Raw genomic sequence first — 13,232 nt, 5'->3', positions numbered from 1 at the left:
AGTGCTAAGGAAGGTGTGTGTCTCAGTGAGCGGTTTCGGTCAGTGATTTGTCGACGAGGTTGTCAACTCAGTTTGAGTGTTAAAGTAACAAGTCGACCACAAAGAAGTTCTTCGCCTAAAATTTACCTTGAAAGCCCCGAAATAATTGTTTAAGCAGTGATAAAATGAGTGACAATGCTTCTATTAGTCAGTATGATGCGTGTGTACATTTGTAAACATTATGCATGGTTATACTCTCTCTCTCTCTCTCTCTCTCTCTCTCTCTCTCTCTCTCACAATTTCGTTTCATTCTGGAAAGTTTTTGACATGATAATTACTCTGCAACGCTTTCTCAAACAGCCATTAATGTAAGAAATTCGAATGCCTTTGATATCGACCGGTGTCAGCACCAGGGGACATCTAGATTTTGAAGATGGCGTGGTTCCTTCTCATCATCTTATGAATTCATGCTGTCATTGCTCATTCGCATCTCTTTGAGATTTCGCTGCCATTTTTCTGTCTATTCCTTGAGATAGTGTTTCACAAGCACATCTGAAAATATCGTGGGACAATTGAAGTCGAAGTGATACTACGCGAGCACGAACTTTTCAATGCTTGGGGCAAACTTTGTCATAGTTGTTACCTGTTAGTGTCATCGGTACTGGCTACAGCTATAGGTGAGATTTTTGTCATGGTAACTGGATCTAGATGCAAACTTTTTCGTGATAACCTCCATATATATCGGTTACTTGGTGAAGACTTCTTGACCTCCGAGTTTGGTGTTGACAAGTTGAAAGATGCCACAATAGATGCTCTCTCCCGGTGGTCACTCTCACGATCACTTCACTGATCATGCTTTCTCTTTTTAGCCAAAATGACCGACCGTTCACATTTCTATTTCCCGTGCTTACGCATTTAATTTATAACTTTCTTCCTGGCATAGGCTGATATCTTATCTGAGATAACTAGACCCATGCAATACTGTTTTTCATAAACAACTTTTAAACGGACGTATGGATTTCCATGCTACTAAAGCACCGATTGTTTCTATCATTGTCCTGATTTATGGTAGTACGTACACTGAATTGACTGATATGCTTAAATAAAAGAAGAAGAAGAATTAGAACAACGTCTTGCCTTTTCTCAGACCGTTTCGAACGAATGGTGCTTTTTGATATTGTGACGCATAACCATCTATCTCCCTCACCTAATTGTTTATAAAAATTATATCATCATAGAATATATTGATTTGCTTTAAGAAAGTCGTATGGCCGAGGACAGGTAAAATGACATTTAACCACAGGTCAAACAGCCAATTGATAAGGTATATATTGGAGCGTGATTGGACCATACGCTGTATACCGGATGGCTGTGTTGCTAAGCGCAAGTTCGCAACCTTAGCTTCATTTTCTCAAGTAAAAAAGTTCATGGAACACATATGGCGATGCACAGTGCTTCCGAAAAATTTGGACGAAGTTTGAAGCACCCAGTGCTTTAGTGGCATGGAATTCCATAAGTCGGTATAAAAGTTGTTATCGAATGCATAGTAATAGACATCAACATGAACGGAGTCGCCTGTATGTGAAGAAACACGGCAGCACAGGTTTACATTGTTACTTCTTACATCATATTTTCTCCCGTTACAGCTGAAGCAAATCTGTAATGACACTTCCCTTTCTTGATACAAAGCGTAAAATATAGTTTCATATTCTCGTGTGCTATGTGGATTTGGAGTAATAAATTTATGAATTTTTTTTTTATGTCTGCAGGGATCGAAAATAGACTGCGGCCATAGCGACAGGACTAATATTTACGCTTGTGTGAAAACTAGTAAACAAGTCATGAATCTGAAGTCCTCCGAAAAAATAAGAAAGAGGAAGCCTTCAGAAAGAGAATTGTGAGCTTTCTAGTGTGCGAATTCGTGGAAATGACTTAATTAGTGATAGTAGCTACACGTCATCCATCAAACAGTTAGCCACAATCCCTTAAGGTGCTTTGATTAGAGCGGGTAAGGGGGAGAAAGCCATTAGGTTATTCGGCAGAATGGCTGTGAGATTGTTGTCGAGACAAACAGAGAAAGCGCACTATGACAGTTTTTGAAAGTGACAACAAATTACTGCCGAGAGAGAATTGCTTCATTTACTTTCTTTTCGGTGAAGTCTGTATTTCTTGTGAGAGGAGGTGTCGTACTATCTATAAATTGATGTCATGAACCTGCACAGAAATATTGTTGTCGACAACAATGGTCTTAATACGACCAATGAATTATATATTCCTAACTCTAGGAGGGATGTGAATCAAGAATTTTTATCTGTTAAATACAATTATTCGTCGTTTTATGATACATAAGCCCTTCAGTTAGCAGGACCCAGTAACCTATTTAGGAATTGTCTACGAGGGACGTGATTCAGATACTGCATGTGACTGTTAATATATTTTTTGTTAAAAAAATAGGCTTACTGGAATATAATTTTTTTTCATTTGATCTAATCATGTTTCCTTTTGTTTAGTCCTAATTTCTTTCGATAAATATGGTGATGAAGAGTATTGTGCAGTAATGTTACGGTTGTGTGTGCAATCTTTTGCTGAAAGCAGAACACTTTCTCTTCACTTCCAGTAATCCTGGACTATTCCCAGCTTCCGCTGTTCACCCTCCAACCTCCAGTCATTTGACACAGGACCAGATTCTTGAAATAAAACTCTGTCTACCTCTTGCTCCTCTGCCACCTTGTTCTTCCAACTTCAACTTTGACTCGAGACCGACATCAAACCAACTGTTTTTAGGCAACATCCTCCTGTGGGCTCTCACGAACGTCGACAACGAGACCAGCTACGAACTCCACATCGAACTGGAGGACTGGTCTGGCAACAGGAGATTTGCACGGTATCGCGGCTTCAGGATTGGGTCCGAGCGAGACGCCTACAGGCTCTACCATGCCAACGTGTACTTTGGAAACGCAGGTGAGTTAATGTCTATTCAAAATTTTGCTTAGGAGACGCGAGATCATTCAAATTCACTCACTCGGCTAGTGCACTTGGAAATGTATGTTGATTTAAAGAACATCCACTGCCAGTTGTCAAAAAGATTAACTCACTCACATTTTACCTTTTATTTTCCTTTCACTGAGTTAGTCATCGAATATAACTATCATACATGTATACTGTATGTATATATATATAATATATATATAATATAATATTATTTATTATATAATAATATATATTATTTATATATATATATGTATAATATATCTATAGATATATTTATAATATTAGAGAGAGAGAGAGAGAGAGAGAGAGAGAGAGAGAGAGAGAGAGAGAGAGAGATAATGTGTGTGTGGGTAGCACAGGGTTTACACCATCTTTTGGGCATAATTTAGTGGGTGGGCAATTTATTTTTGTAGGTGGGTAACAAGCCCACCCAGCTAAAATGTTACATTTATGCTGAGACGTTTGTTAACCATCTTATTTGAGGATATTCAAGTTTTCACTGCGAGGTGTCGGATTAGTCAAGGAATAGTGCCTTGACTTAGACAGAATTACTGTTGGCCAAGACCGGCACAGTTTCGTGTCTATTTCTAGAGTTGGACGGCGATAATGATATGCGCCTAGCAAACTTATTTACGCCAACCTTTCTGTTAGAAGCTGAAGCCTGAGGGACACTTTCAGAGTCAACAATTCCTGAAAATTTCTCTCCATCAAATTCTACAACCTTTTGTGGGTAGATCTCATGGACAGATTCTTTGCGATTGATTGTGGAGTGATGTGAATAGCAGCATCGTGGGAAATGCCACGGTTCCCCTCCTCAAATGCCACTTTTAATGGAGCCAGCGAAAACTTGACTCTTTTGTCATTTAGATGTATATTGTTTTATGATAAAAGAAAAGTTAGCCCATTGAATTTCCGTCTCAAAATATTTTCTGATTATGACGACACTACTGTCACTCTTAAGAGTGAGTAATATCCAGCGCTTTCAGAAACTGATTTCAGCCAGGAACTCTGTTCGTAATGCAACGCTGGGTTAAGTTACGGATAAGCCTGAGAGAGAGAGAGAGAGAGAGAGAGAGAGAGAGAGAGAGAGAGAGAGAGAGAGAGAGAGAGAGAGAGAGTGTTAACTGACTGTTTCTAGCCGAGTCGGTAAAACCTGACTAAGGAATCATAGGTTTAATTTAGGCCTAAAGTTGAACCATCATCATTAAGCTAAATTGTCGTTGAATTGAAAATGGAATTTAGGCATATGTTCATTAAATGGTATCTCAATTTCTTATAACTCGTCTCTTTAGGAGACAAGACTTAAAAGGCTTGTGTTTATCAGATGGCATCTTGTTTTATTATGATTCCTCTCTTCTCAGGAGACTCAATGTACTCGCACAATGGACTGCCGTTTTCAACCTTCGACGTCGATAACGACAACAGAGACGGAGATTTCGTCGAAAGAAGTTGCGCTCGACTGTACAAGGTAACCCAGATCACAGAATTGGTGTAAATAACAGCAAGAACAGACGCACAAAGTTAACGGATATGAAACTAGCGTAGGACTAGGTCTAGAGCAGGGGTTTCTTAATCTTTTGATGACTCCAGACCCCCAATGAATTGCCCAATATGGTTCCATACTCATGGGCTCCCACAGCATATTTCCCAAGAGGGGGCAAATTATATATATATATATATATATATATATATATATATATATATATATATATGGGATATATATATATATATATATATATATATATATATATATATATATGTAACATAAAAAGGGGGAATTGCTATGATATATTTTAAATGATATATGATGTGATATGCTATGACATTTCTTAGAATGTAGAGAATCAGCAATTTAACTTCCCTGGAGACAGAGTGTTCGAGTGACAGCTTAGGAATGCTAACACATCTTTCTTTGGGTGGTGTGATCAAAACTGCTGTCTTAGCAAATCAGTGCCTCGTCCTGTTGCTATGAGAGCTTGATGTAGAGGTGACTTTGAAACTGGTCTTGAGCAGTTTATGGGCGTGAACATTGAGTGTGGGTTCGTACGTATGTGTGCACTTATCCCCCCTACATAATGAAATGTAGGCTTATCATGTGCTGGAGACTACTACAGAGAGGAGGCAGAGCCATGATGCCTTCTGCCAAAGTGTTTGTTGATTAGTGATAGTGCAACTGTGCTGAAATGGGTAAGCCTTTTCTTATTTTGGCCAAAATGTGGCTGGATTGTATTTGAATATTTATTTCAGAGATGTTCTGTTTATATGATCTTTGATTATGCTCTTATGCTTACCGGGGTGGCTAAACTAATGTTGGTGTTTGATTAATTACCGAGGGTTATCTGAGTTATTTGGACTTTGAGTTTAACATTTCATTTAATCATTCTGTTAAGAATCTGAGTTATTCAGCTAATACTTTGCTTTTAAGTAAATGCATATTTTTGTAATTCACGACTCTGATTTGATGACCTTAGATAATGGAGGGGGAAGGTATATTGAGAGAGAGAGAAAAAGATGATGGAGAGAGAGAGAGAGAGAGTCGTCGGGAATCTCGAGAGAGAGAGAGAGAGAGAGAGAGAGAGAGAGACGAGATGAGAGAGAGAGAGAGAGAGAGATGTGTTTGCCAATTACCAGTTGCCTGCCGCTCTTGTCCATCGCTACCTTTTAGAATAACGAGAAAATGACCATCTCGTTATTATATATATATATATATAGATATATATATATATATATTATATATATAATATGCAGTAGTACTGCGATGCCAATAATTCAAGCGAAGCAAGATGCGATAAAGAAAAAATGCAATGTTACATTGACTTTTTTCCAATAGTTCCATATACTGATCAACTGAATTCAAATATCTGGAAAAAACAATGCAGTTATATACTGTATACAAATATTATACAATACATAATTATACCTTTAATACTTAAACTGAAAGAATATATTGTAAAATGGAAGGAAAACAAAGTGATGTAGTTAAATGTAATAAATGTACTATATAAATTTTTTCCAGGATTTCAGGGAGGGTAGTGCCCCCTCTTACCCCTATGTGCGGGCGCCCATGTCCATACCCCTTATACATAAGTCCACTTAAGCCCTACTTGTTGACAATAAAACTTAATACACTTAGTTTAATACATACTTTAGGTATATATGAATAGCTTGGAATAGAACATACAAGAAAATCAAAAGTATGTATAGTTATATACAGTTATTTATTTACAAAATGTGCCCACGTCTACATTGACACGTTAAAATCAAATATTTACAAAAATATCCAGAGATCAAGTCACATAACCCGGGCATGTGGTTCTCATACCTCCAAGGGGTATAAATACCCACTGTTAAGAACCCCTACTCTAGAGCTTGGCTTAGGATACATTATAAAAAAAACTCGAATTTTATGTCACTCGATGGATTATGGAAATATTTAACTGAATGGAGTATGATTTCAGGAGTGCGCAAAGATATAGCATTATAATTAGCGTTGTATCCAGTGAATACGTACAGACAACTGATTGATTTGTGTGCCACCAGGGAGCGTGGTGGTATGGAAACTGTCACGACGCTAATCTGAACGGTTGGTACCTTGGGGGCCCTCATCGCTCCTTCGCTGATGGAGTCAACTGGTATACGTGGACGGGATATAACTATTCTCTCAAGAGAACAATCATGAAATTCAGGTGAGTCGTGTTCATTGAAAGTAGTGGAGATCCCTAGTACTACAGTAGATTCACATCAACCGTGCATTTGACGTCTAGGCCAGTCCCTTACGACACTCCTGATTGGCTGTTGATAAGCCAATCGCAGGGCTGGAAACTCCATCTCTCTCGAGAGTTCACATAGGCAGGGAGTATATTCCACCTCTTCTGATACGTCTTTCAAAAGAGGTGGAACATACATCCTGCCTATGTGAACTCTCGAGAGAAACTGAGAGTTTCCAGCCCCGTGATTGGTTTATCAACAGCCAATCAGGAGCGTCGTAAGGGACTGTCTTAGACATCAAATGCACCGTTAATGTTAATCTACTGTAGTACTTCATAGAAATTCGGGTGGGAAATCTGAATGTGCTCTTCCGTGTCTGATGAGAGAGGCTATTCGAAACTGCTCAGTTGTAAAGGTTGTGGAAAATCTTTAGATAGCTTTGAAGATACTGAAGAAAAGACTTTGGAAAACACTGAAACGGTGATATGTTCTGACCAGGCATTGCAACTTCTTGGAGTAAACGAATGGCACTAGGTTACCTAGTGGAGGACTTCCTAGGAGACTGCATTGCAGTTACTGTGTATAATTGCTGGAAGATTCATGAAGCCTCCTCAATTTGGAAACTATTTATATGCAAGCCTTTGTGCATTATGTTACCTTACAAGAACTGGGAAGACACCTGGATGACCAAGGATGCGATATTCTTTATGTTCTTTTGAAACTGATATTTGCCTTCCTGCAAAATATTCGTAATGTTTATATAAAGTGTTTGTGGGAAAATATAAGAACTAAACAGTAACCAAGCCAAATTGGTATATTTATTATGAAGAAAACTCAATTCTATATTGTTTTTACTGTAATGGATTATTTTTGAGATGAGGTACAAGGTTCGATTGATGATTTCCAAATCGGTTTGCTTTTGTAACTTTGAACATGAGCAGTCTAGTGGTTGTTCGATGAGGCCTGCTTCAATACAAGGTCAGTACAGCGAGCTCGACTCTATTTACTAATGATTTCGTGCTTTGGATGTGTCTTCGTCTGTAAACTATAGATTCCAAGGCCCTTTGTCGATGGGTCTCGAGTCCTCACAAATGACGGCCACGTCCAACAGTGCTGTCTGTGCTGTTCACAAGTGTTTGACTTTTCTTGGCTACTTTTACCGTCTTATGGCAACAGGGGAATCTTTTTGATTTCTAAATCCTTTGGTGTTCATTTTCTGTTTCAGGTTCCGGATAAAAGGATAAACTTTGATTTAAAAGTCTCCTCTCTTTTACCTCATCTGGTTTCCTTTTATGATTTTGTAAATGCTGATCGAATTTTATTTTTGAATAGATTCAAGTTTTTCAGTTCCACCACTTGTGTTATTTGGTTGTATTTTATTGAAGTAAGCATTGCAAAATATAAATGTACGGTTGTGAAGCAGGGTATGCTTAGGCATTATGTGCCTCATTGTAGGGTGCGTTCTTTGAAGAATCGACTATGATGTATGTACTTGACGCTCTAAGTCTCTCTCTCTCTTGACACAGGCCGCAGCCTACTGGACCAATACCTGTAGGATTCGATACCTTTATAGTAGCCAACAGGCGCCGTCGCATGGACGAATCCGCGTTCGTTACAACGACGACCACCAAAAAGGTATGGGATGCCTTCCTAATTATTCCTGAACAAGAATATATTTTTTCATCCATCCTTGCAATGACACCTAGCTGGATTTTTCTTATTATCATTAATTCATAACATCATTGATTCCAGTTTGTTTCTTTCTTTTCAGCATAGTACCATTGATGGCAAATACGATGTACCTGAGTTGATGTCTTCGAGAAACACGCTCTCCAAGCATGAGTTGTGATTGGACGTTGGGATCGAAACGAACCGTGATTGGCTGATGGAATCGTAGAGCGGAGTTCAGTGACGACAAGATGCAGTTGGTCAGTAAGACCCCTCGAAGCACGTCTTACCTTTATGCTTTTGTTGTACATGTAGCCTTAGACATAATGGCACTTATTTATTTGACCTGATACAGGTGTTGTACAAAGTATTTATTGGACAGTTTGTTCACTGACATAAGCAAATACACAGACTGACTTACTTAACTGACTTTTATGACTTAACTGATGAATGCCTCACCTTTGGGACTTATTTCGACCTGTCTCCTTTCCTGTCGACGTGACTCTTGCAACTGACATTGATCGGTCTGACATTCTGACACTAGATGACACCAAACGTCTTATCGAATGCTAAAACATCAGTCACCGCTTTCCATCACGAATTTGATCTCTAAAACGCTTCACGTTCAATTGGCTGAAAAGTCCTGATACCTGGAATGAACTCGACTAACTGGTGTTATAAATTGTACTGTATAGACTGACTACTAGACTCGTCTTTCTACCATTACATGTTAAAGACTCCCTTCAGAACCAGCATGAAAAGTCATCATGACTGAAGAGGCTACAATGACAAAATGGTGCGACATCACAGTGACCAATACATAAATTGACCCTCCAGGTATCCTCAGGAGCTGGCTTTGATTTTCGGCTTAAAGACTCTATGTGACTTTTCGATGACACACATGATAAAATGCTATATTAGGAGACGGCACTTTCGTTGCTATGTCTAACAACAAGTGAATGAATGAATGCCGTTCTGACTGACAATCTGCGAACACTCGGTAGGAGACAGGACAAAAGTCCACTGTGGTAAGAAGTTTTTACAGACAAGAATTTAATAGGGAAGACAATAGAGAGAAGGGACTTCCTTGGGACTTCCTAGGAATGGTGGGGAACTTTACAGGTGATGGGCAGGACCAGGACTCATGTTGTTACGTTGCTGAATCGAACGATACATTATATTAGTGACTAGCTCGATTAACTTCAACACAGTACTTGACTAACGTATGATTTACTGAATACCGATTTGATTTTTTACATATCGAACTACTGTACTGAGATTAAGGACTCTTGTTTATGTCATTGGCCCAAGTAACGTAGCCCTGCACAAATAGCAAAGTAGGTGTTCACTTGTAAAAGGTTTCGTGACTTCCAACATGCTGATGATTCACAATGCATGTTCCTGTGGCAGTCATGAGTGGATGGAAACCTACCAATTCAAAAGTGCTTTATAAATATTCTGGTCTAATTTACCGAAGAAATGAACTTTATCCTTTATTTCATAAGATATGAAATGTGTGATTCTGAAGTTCTGGTTTGTGAACTATAACATAACTTAATAACGGGGTCACACAATGGTTACAACTACGTATTTAAAGTTTCAGTAGTAGTAATGTATATGACATAAGACAAAATGACCACATTTGGCAACACTATTTCTCCAGCCTCCAAAAAGATGACACATTAAGACGCAGTGACCACATATAACAACACTATTTCTGCAACCTTCAAAAAATATGACACAGTGTGACAATGACCACATATAGCGACACTATTTCTCCAGCCGTCAGAAAGATGACACAGGTGACGACAATGACCACATTATAGCACACTATTTCTCCAGCCGTCAAAAAGATGACACAGTGTGACACAATGACCACATATAGCAACACTATTTCTCCAGCCTCCAAAAAGATGACACAGTGTGACACAATGACCACATATAGCAACACTATTTCTCCAGCCGTCAAAAGATGGACACAGTGTGACAACATGACCACATTATAGCAACCACTATTTCTTCCAGCCTCCAAAAAGATGACACAGTGTGACACAATGACCACATATAGCAACACTATTTCTCCAGCCGTCAAAAAGATGACACAGTGTGACACAATGACCACATATAGCAACACTATTTCTCCAGCCTCCAAAAAGAGACCACATGTGACACAATACACATATAGCAACACTATTTCTCCAGCCGTCAAAAAGATGACACAGTGTGACACAATGACCACATATAGCAACACTATTTCTCCAGCCTCCAAAAAGATGACACAGTGTGACACAATGACCACATATAGCAACACTATTTCTCCAGCCGTCAAAAAGATGACACAGTGTGACACAATGACCACATATAGCAACACTATTTCTCCAGCCTGTCAAAAAGATGACACAGTGTGACACAATGACCACATATAGCAACACTATTTCTCCAGCCGTCAAAAAGATGACACAGTGTGACACAATGACCACATTAGAACACTATTTCTCCGCCTTCAAAAAGATGACACAGTGACACAATGACATATAGAACACTATTTCTCCCGCCTTTCAAAAAGATGACACAGGTGGACACAATGACCACAATAGCAACACTAATTTCAGCCTTCAGATGACCAGTGGACACAATGACCAATATTAGGAACAACTTTTCTCCCAGCCTCCAAAAAGATGGCATCATAATTTCCCTCGAAATGGCATCGCTTAATATTACGTTGACAATGTGTCCACGGAGATATAGAAATTCCGCCGACTGGTTTGACTGACAGTATTGCCAAGCAAGTCTGTCACTAAAGGTGTTGTTGTTCCTGACTCGATTCTGGTCTGTATATTGTGGTGCAGTTGCATCTAACTGACAACACTCAGTGTATAGTGAAAATTCAGATATAAATTTCGACATTTCCTAAAAAAAGAGTACCTGAATTATCGGGACAATATTCAGCTTCTCCTTTCTGTGGATATCTAAGCACCATAAAACTTACCTTGCATTTGATGTTGAGCATCTGTTCAAGCAAATCACATTTTTAGTTACATTGCGTTACCATACCTGATTGAATTTTACACTTTTATTTTAATTTTATCCCTAATATCTTTAATTAAATACCGATCAATATTTACAGCTCCTGTATACATCTCCTTTTAACATGGTAGTCGTTACCACTTTGAGACTAATATAGTCATGAAAATATGACACCGTTACACGATTGTGTTATTTTATGTTACCATTCACTTAGTCATAAGAACACTTTATGACCTAATGACTATTTGACTAATGTCTTATGACGGCATGTCTTTGAAGCTTGTGCAGGATAAGACTAAGTCAAATAACATACCTTGCAAAACTATAAGACGACAGGGAGAACATTCGTGCAATGAAATAAAGTGAGTCTGATGTCACTGAGTAGGATGTCTAGAGACGGAACCGAGTACATTAATTAATATGGCGTGTGTAAGTGACTCCACGCCGCTCTTTATGGTATGATCAACTTGAACTGGGGACTTGTTCAACCATCTGAACGAATGAGTTATGGATTTTAATATGATGAGGAAAATTACTTTGAGACACTAATTAACTGACGTAGAAACTTCCTTGTAACAGGACTTTGAGTACTGTTGGCTGGCTTCTGGGAGCAAGTTATAACAGTAGAGAATGACGCGAGGAGTTACCTATGACAAAACTACGTGATGTCAAGACAAATAAGTGTAGTGCTGGAGTGGCTTGTTTTTTGTTTTTTTCTATTGAATGAACTAAATACATTGTAAACTTACATTTAATAAACCAGCACTTTGAGACTTCTTGATATATAAAGTGATTAGATGGTGGAAGAACGTGCAGACTAAGTAGCTGACTAACGCAAACAAGAAAGAATGTGTTTCGTGCAACCGAGCAGCCGTCATTTTGGATTTGGATTTTATTACATTTACTATAAATAAGATATGTTGATAACTTTATATTCTTATAGATACTACGAATGATGACCGAGAACTAATGTTCTGCGTCATTCTTTGTCATATTGATTCATGCTTGGTGGTATAATTACCAAATAATTGCGCGATTATAAGACAGCTTCCAGATTTTCCCCTGAGAAGAACGACAACTCGCAAACCTATTCATATAATGATAAAGTAGTAGACAACTTGAGATTCAGTTTGAATGAACTGAGTCACGGAAGGACATTTGAGTAAATACTAAATGAGTTATTTATCTTTATTCAAAGCTTTATTCAAAGTTTCTAAATAGCCAATAGAAGTCAGGCACGTATATGCAGCAATGCTGGAGAGATTATAAATTTCTGAGGTGACTTTGCGGCTAGATGGCCAAACCTTTAGGGCACCTACACAGTAGATAGCCAGACAGTAGATGAAGTGTATTATTTCATATAACTTCACAGGTTCATTAATTTCGCCTGATGAGCCTCTGTTTCTTGAGGTCAGTCTTTTCCTGAGGGCTGAATTGATGTAACGACTGAATATCAAAGGATGTCATATCTAGACTAGATCAATTGAAAGCCTTCAAACAACATTGTACTAGCATACTCCAGATGCTTCTCGTATCGCCGCCAACCGAGCACTTGTTTGAGATCGCTGGGTATTTGCAGTGGCAAAAGAATGATATTGCTTGTAAGCAATGGTTGTCGAAACGTCTTGAATGACTGGAAGATTCACATTTAAAAATTAAAAGGAGGCAGCTCCAAGAACCTATGCATAGTATTTCTAAACGACCCAGTGCCACATGATAATCAATTTCGATGAAGGCACCTCAGTGGCGTGGTCGGCTTGGTCCTGGCCTGCCACCTCGGTGGCCGCGAGTTCAATTCTCTGGCATTCCATTGAGGGGTCAGAGATGTGTATTTCCGGTGATAGAAGTTCACTCTCGAC

General features: G+C 38.7%; 1 protein-coding gene across 1 annotated transcript in view; it reads left to right on the top strand.

The window, feature by feature from the left end:
• The window catches only part of LOC135213426 (techylectin-5B-like), a 34,793-nt gene extending 24,671 nt beyond the window's left edge, over positions 1-10,122 (top strand). The window contains exons 5-9 of the mRNA XM_064247385.1: positions 2,764-2,940; positions 4,332-4,438; positions 6,511-6,656; positions 8,205-8,313; positions 8,450-10,122. Of these exons, the coding sequence (XP_064103455.1) occupies positions 2,764-2,940; positions 4,332-4,438; positions 6,511-6,656; positions 8,205-8,313; positions 8,450-8,527 (617 nt within the window). The 3' untranslated portion in view covers positions 8,528-10,122. The remainder of the gene's footprint in view (positions 1-2,763; positions 2,941-4,331; positions 4,439-6,510; positions 6,657-8,204; positions 8,314-8,449) is intronic.
• Positions 10,123-13,232: the final 3,110 nt, after the last annotated feature.

Source organism: Macrobrachium nipponense, chromosome 42, assembly GCF_015104395.2.
Source record: "Macrobrachium nipponense isolate FS-2020 chromosome 42, ASM1510439v2, whole genome shotgun sequence".
NCBI lineage: Eukaryota > Metazoa > Arthropoda > Malacostraca > Decapoda > Palaemonidae > Macrobrachium > Macrobrachium nipponense.
The sequence above is the reverse complement of the archived record's forward strand: the minus strand, read 5'-3'. Positions and strand labels throughout refer to the sequence as shown.